The sequence below is a fragment of the Cyprinus carpio genome, chromosome A3, assembly GCF_018340385.1.
Source record: "Cyprinus carpio isolate SPL01 chromosome A3, ASM1834038v1, whole genome shotgun sequence".
Lineage (NCBI taxonomy): Eukaryota > Metazoa > Chordata > Actinopteri > Cypriniformes > Cyprinidae > Cyprinus > Cyprinus carpio.
Genome location: NC_056574.1, coordinates 4193535 through 4200502, shown reverse-complemented (window position 1 = coordinate 4200502; position 6968 = coordinate 4193535). Strand labels below are relative to the sequence as shown.

Here is a 6968-nt window from a genome sequence, read left to right as displayed (position 1 = left end):
TTCATGTCAAAACATGACATAACTGAATTGAGCTTAATCTGACAAAAGCTCCATTTGGGGACATCCTTATTTTTACAGTTTTTTTTTTTTTTTCAATTGTTTACACGCAATATTGAAAACCGGGTTCTTTTTTTCAAAATATAATCACAATTATTCAAACACCACACTCAGTTTGCATAATTCCTAGATTGTTTAAAAAAAAAAAATGACACTTCAGTCAAAACATACACACTTCAGTCAAAACATATACACATATTTGTGAAAATGCTATTAGTTTTCATTTAACCAACACAGTCCTCAATGATCAGACACTATTGCAGCCACACTGCTGTGATAAACACATTTGTAATTTTAGGAAATAGCATGTGCTAGATTTTTGGCCAGACAGTGTTGTGTAAGGGATAATTTAGATGAAAAAAAAAAAAGTGACAAACCCACAACATTCTTCATGATTAGTTTGAGATATAGGGAGAATGTACACAAATAGGCTTACTATATACACTTACCAAGCACTGCACAACACTGATGCTGCAGACTGAATATTTCAAGTATTTATTTCAATACTTACAGTATTTCTTACCATAAGTAAGAAACAGTTACAGTAATCAACCAACAATGAAAATAAATGAAACAAAAAATCTGTAGACAAATAAATTACTGCATGAAGTACATAGACTCTGAAGAAAAACTACTGTAAAAGCAACAAGAATACTGTAACTATTCATCATCTCTCCGTCTGGCTGGATCAGGCCATAAGATTTCATCCACATCACAGGCTATGTCTTCTTTGGCAAGGCACTGTTGGAAGAATCGCCTCGCGTGACGAATCCACCCCTGCACAGAAGCTGCTTCGATATGATCACAGGCCTGCTTCATGGCCTGAATGAGGAGCAAATGGTCATAGGGCCGAAGGTCGTATACCTTCCACCGCCGTGCTGAAAAAAAAACTCTTCAATTGGATTCAGGAAGGGGGAGTATGGGGGAAGGTATAAGACTTCAAATTCAGGGTGCTCATGGAACCAATTCTGGACCAGAGCAGCCTGATGGAATGAGACATTGTCCCAAACGACAATGTACCGCATCTGGTCCACTCGGTGTAATGCTGTGACAATCTCATGCAATCAGTCAAGAAATGCAAGTATCAGATTTGCATTATAGGGTCCCAGATTTGCATGGTGGTGGAGGACCCCATTTTGTGTAATAGCAGCGCAAAGGGTGATGTTACCCCCTCGCTGCCCCGGCACATTGGTGATTGCCCTGTGTCCAATTACATTTCTCCCTCTTCTTGTTTTCGCAAGGTTAAATACAGCCTCATTCCTCTACCTCCTTCTCCTCCTCTTTGAGCTCCCCTCTCATTCTCACTCTTCTTCTTCTTCTTCTTCTTCTTCTAGCTCCTTCCATTTTTGTTGAAGACAGGTGAACTCACCTGCTGCCTTTTATAGCACACCTGAGTGCTGCGTTTTCAAATTAGCACATGTGTGCTTCCACACCTGGTGGAGGTGGATGTGATTATCCAGTTCGTTCATTAGTCTGGTCATTGGCAATCCGAGGCTTTGTAATGACAAGGAAGTAACCTCACAATCCTTATCTGTGTCTAAGGTGTGAAAATGTGTGTAGAGTTTTACAAATCACTGTGTGTAATGTTTTGCAAAAAGGGTGAAGCAGACATTGTGTGTAATGTTGTGCAAATCTGTGGAGGTGTTTTGCTCAATGGAGTAGAATTTTGCAAATTGTGTGGAAATTTTTATTTTAGTGTGTAAACAATCGTAAAAAACTGTAAAGGTATATAAATAAAGTAAATTATGATTTTGTAATGTTTTTGTTTTAAAATTTTAAAACACAATCAGTGTTCTATGAGGGTTTGGTTATAGTATTTATATCTATCTCTACATAAAAACAAATGCCTGTGGAATGTCATCATTTAGATGCGTGTGTGTGAGTGTGTATGTGTGTGTGTGTGTGTGTGAGAGGGAGTGTGCACAGTGTGTGTGTGTGTGTGTGTGTGTGTGTGTGTGTGTGTGTGTGTGTGTGTGTGTGTGTGTGTGTGTTGTACCTCCTGTAGATGTACTGGCTGTAGATTGGATCTCGTGGACTCCTCATGAAAGCATTCTCCTGATATGGATTCACAAATACTTAAACAAAACATATGCCTTTTAAAAAAAAAATAAAAAAACACAGTGATATAGGATAAACAATCGTTCACGTCACATGAAATGCAGAGTTTCATAGAGCTTCAACAACATCTCATCACAGCATTGATCTTGACACAGATGTCCAGTAGCAGTTAGTCAGGTTCATATAAACACGGACGTGCTGCATGAAGCCAAAGCAAACAGACGGAAGTGACTCGTGGCTCTCCTGAGAATCTACATGGAGAGAGAGACGTCTGTTAGTGTGTGTGTGTGTGTGTGTGTGTGTGTGTGTGTGTGTGTGTGTGTGTGTGTGTGTGTTCTTGAGTGTGTTGTGAGTTTCATACAGACCATAATAAGCACCTAGTGCCAGAGAAACACAGAGAAACACACAGTGAAGAGCGACACACATGACTGCAGCAGATCCATCTGAAAACACAAAACAGCATGAAACACATTGAGACTGACTGACTGATGCACATTTACACACACACACACACACACACACACACACACACACACACACACACACACACACACACACACACACACACACACACATTTCAATTTCAATTGCTTACACACTAAAATTAAAACTTTCCCAGAATTAACAAAACCTTACACTCAAGGAGCAAAACACAGGCCTAGATTTGCACAACTGTTAGCACATTGCCAGCTTCACATTTTTTTGCAAAACATTACACACAGTGATTTGCAATACACTAAACATGCATTTGACACAGAAATTTATCATGATGTAATTTCCTTGCAATTTCAAAGCAAAGGCTTCAAATGAACACACCCATGAACCAATTGGTTAAACACAGCCACCAGGTATACACACACACTGCTGCTTAATTGTAGACACACCAGTCAAGTTTAAGCACTATAAAAAGGCAACAGGTAAGTTCACCTATCTTCAACAAAAATGGATGGTGTCAGAGGAAGAGGGAGAGTGCTGATGAGAGGGAGAGGGAGAGGGAGAGGATGACCTGGAGGAGGGGTAGGACATGCACAAAGAAGAAGACTATCAAATCTGTGTAACTAAATTTGTGCTACAATTGTGGACCATGTAATAAACCACAGACTAACACTGAAGGAGGCTGGACTGAGAGTACAGCCTAACCTAAGCAGGTACACGGTGGCATCAATAGTTCAGACATCTTCTGTCAACAGAAAATCCATAGCTTACTGCATGTACTATATCAACAGTTTTGGTATCTATTCATGTATCATTTTACAGTAAGCTACATGCATTTAGTTTGGCCAACATAGGATTAAATGTTGAGAACACCAAGGAGGGAGGGGCCCTATATTCACACAGGAGCAAGAGAGAGAGATCATAAACCTCGTTTTTGGCCAATAATGCAATCAGACTTAGAGAATTTCAAGCCCATGTTGTCAATGATCCCCCAATTTTGAATAATGTCCAACAGGTCTCTCTGTCAACAATAGCCCATATCCTTAAAAACCATCAAGTTCTGATGAAACAACTGTATAAAGTGTCATTTGAAAGAAATTCACACAGGGTGAAAGTCCTGAGGCGTGAATATGTGGTGGTACGTTTTGTTCACTGACTCTAGTATTGTGTACTGTACGCATAACCTTTTTACTGTGCATGCAATTTTACTGTATAGCAGACCTACAGTATATTGATCTACACAATGTGATATTTTTATCCAGATCCAGCTAGGCGAAGAGATGTTTAGGTTTTTATTTTTTTATTCAGTACTGAACAAAAAATGAAAATTTTTACATAATAATTGTAAGCTTACAGTACAATGGTGTTCAGAAATACTGTATGAAAACTGGAAAATGTTTTGTGGTTGTCATGTGGTTTTGGTGAATTTATTTTTACACTTTCTCTGTGTAAATGCTAAAAGTGTTTTAGGTTGAGCACCGGAGTGTTTAACTGATTCAAACAGAATCAGACCATATGATGGTTGTGTTTATGTTATGACAACAAAATAAGGTTTTTATAAGACATTGAATAGTTTTGACAAGTGTTCCATTTTGCTAATTATCTGAGGTGTTTTGCTACTTTGGTGTAGTGTTGTGCAAATTGTGTGAAGGGGTTTGAAAAACCAGGCCCTGTTTTCAAAATTGTGCTTATGCAATTGAAAAAAAAAATGTAATCTGGTTCAGGAGACATGCTGTGAATCAGCTGATCATCACTGGCACAGAAATGAAGGCTGATAGATTTGTTTCATATGATTTGTCTGAAGATGTTGTGCTGAGTGCTCTGTGCATTCTGTCCATAAAGGGTCTTTGAATCAAAAAGCAGCTCAGTAATGCCTTTCCTCTATTTATCTGCGAAACATGAAGAAATAGTCCATTTTGTTCTGCAGTTTCCTCGCTGACAACAGGCACCTGTTAGCAGGAACAGTTTCAATGTTTCAGAACAAACAGAGTGATGAAACTCATGACTCTACCAGAAACAAACTATGCTGAGAAGTGTTAGCGTCAGCTGTAATCTCCACTAAACCTCTTCCTGACTGGATCTTCAGTCCCATATAATCACATTAACAGCCTTCTATATATAAAATGCCATCAGATGGAATGATTATATAAAGAAAGAACACAAACAAAGAGCAACATTTCACAGAAAGAAGTCCAAATACCTGAGACCTGGAAATAAACAGAAACATAACAGTATAAATTAAAGAAGAATATCATGCTGTAAAAAAAAAGCTGACTAAACTGACTTTAACTGATGAACTGACTGATTTCTATTGTCCTCTTGCATTATCAGCACACGCTGTAAAGCTGCTTTGATGCAATCTGTACTGTATAAAGTGCCATATTAATAAAGGTGACTTGACTTAATTCTATGTGACACATCAATCATGAATGTTACAGCGTGTTACAGTCAGAATAAGCAGACATTTTACACTGTTCAGGGCCTCTGCCATTGTTTTAACCACGTTAAGTGTGTTATGTGAAGAGCACATCATGTTTCACTGACACGTCAGGCCACGTTTGGTCACATCCAATTACCCACAATCCCACAAAAAGCTCTAAAGCGGCTTTTCGTGTTCAAGCCTGCCGGCTTCCCTCGTTTCCAGATCCATCTTCATTGTGCTGTTGCAGAGAAATGAACCACAGCATGAGTTAGAAAAGTCCAAAACGTTTTATAACAGTTCTTATTAATGAACAAAATGAATCTGCAGTGCCAGAAAGTCCATCTCAAATTAAAGATGATTTCAGTCATGTAATATAACACTCATCTGCTACAGTGAAACACAAAACTGACCAACATGGAAGAAACAAGTTGCTTCTCTCAAAAGAGACAAAGTTGAAGAACAGTTTGTCCTCCGGTGATGAAAGACTTAAGCGACTTTCTTAGTATAAATTCAGCTCTCGAAACAGACAATTCTCAAAACTATAGACACTGTTCACCTGTTTCACACAATCATATGACTTGTTGAACTTTTCGAAGGGACAGTGTCCCACTTAAATCATGTTTTCTTATAGAACTCAAAAGAATTCAATAGAATGAACTCAGTTTACCTGCTATTATAAGACTTCACGGGGATGTGCTATGAAAATATGGATGTCAAACATGTTGGAGGAGCAGAGGCCCGTCTCAGAAAGTGAAACTCTGAGTATGTTAACCCTGAAATGAGGGACACTCTGGGTTTTCAGTTTCAGGATGGGAGGTTTGTCAAACCTGAGAAAGCAGGGTAAGTCAAGCCTGTTTCTAAAAGAACTGGTAAGAAAAATAATCTTGTTTCCATTTGCATTAAGATTATTTTTCTTGTTTTAAGTAAAATGCTATTAGTTTAGCTTCCAAAATACTCAATAAGAAAAGCATTTTGTGCAGTGTGAATGAATGAATGAGGTATTTAAACATCACTTACGCTTTAAAAAGACCTACGTTTCAGTAGTCATGTCAAAGCAGTAACTAAATCAGCATAATATCATCAAGAATTAGATGTCTTGTTTCCAGTCAAGACTTGGAGAAACTTGTTCATGCCTTTATCACCAGCAGGGTGGACTACTGTAATGGTCTCCTCACCAGCCTTCACAAGAAGACCATTAGACAGCTGCAGCTCATCCAGAACACTGCTGCCAGGATTCTGACTAGAACCAGAAAATCTGAGCATATCACACCAGTCCTCAGGTCCTTACACTGGCTTCCGGTTACATTTAGGATTGACTTTAAAGTACTTTTAATCATTTATAAATCACTCAATGACCTAGGACCAAAATACATAGCAGATATGTTCACTGAATATAAACCTAACAGACCACTCAGATCAGTAGGATTGAGTGAAATGAATTTTAAATCAATTTTTAAATCGTTTTAAATTCCTTGTTTTATTGTTGTGATTATTTTTAAAGATGATTTTACTTCCTTTTATGTAAAGCACTTTGTATTACCATTGTGTATGAAATGTGCTTCATAAATAAACTTGCCTTGCCTTGCCTTGTATATCAGCACAGCTGTGATTCGGAAGAAGGTAATCATATCACACTGCTACTCATGTGATATTGCGTTTATACATTTCAACAGCACGAGTGTGTGAATATATAAGAATATAAACAACAATGGAGTGTCTTTAAAAACCCTCTTTTGTGTGGAACTACTTCCTTCCGCCACAGACTCAAATTTCAGTTTGACAGTTTAACAGCTGAGCTCAAGATCCGTTACGAATTTGATATTGTTACTTTAGAACTTTAGTAATAAAGGAATGGTGAGTTGCTTCACTGAAAACTTAATACCTGCATCTGATACAGTATTCATTCTTCAGCTCAATTTCCGCTGAGGAAAGCGATATCTTTGTCGTACTATCTTTCATCAGTTAAGGATGATTTCTGATGACAGCGCTGCTCACT

General features: G+C 38.1%; 1 protein-coding gene across 1 annotated transcript in view; it reads right to left on the bottom strand.

Annotated features, from left to right (window-relative positions):
- The window catches only part of LOC122135851 (matrix Gla protein-like), a 4949-nt gene extending 1089 nt beyond the window's left edge, over positions 1-3860 (bottom strand). The window contains exons 1-3 of the mRNA XM_042716517.1: positions 2481-3860; positions 2340-2366; positions 2054-2135 (exon numbers count right to left, since the gene is read on the bottom strand). Of these exons, the coding sequence (XP_042572451.1) occupies positions 2054-2135; positions 2340-2366; positions 2481-2691 (320 nt within the window). The 5' untranslated portion in view covers positions 2692-3860. The remainder of the gene's footprint in view (positions 1-2053; positions 2136-2339; positions 2367-2480) is intronic.
- Positions 3861-6968: the final 3108 nt, after the last annotated feature.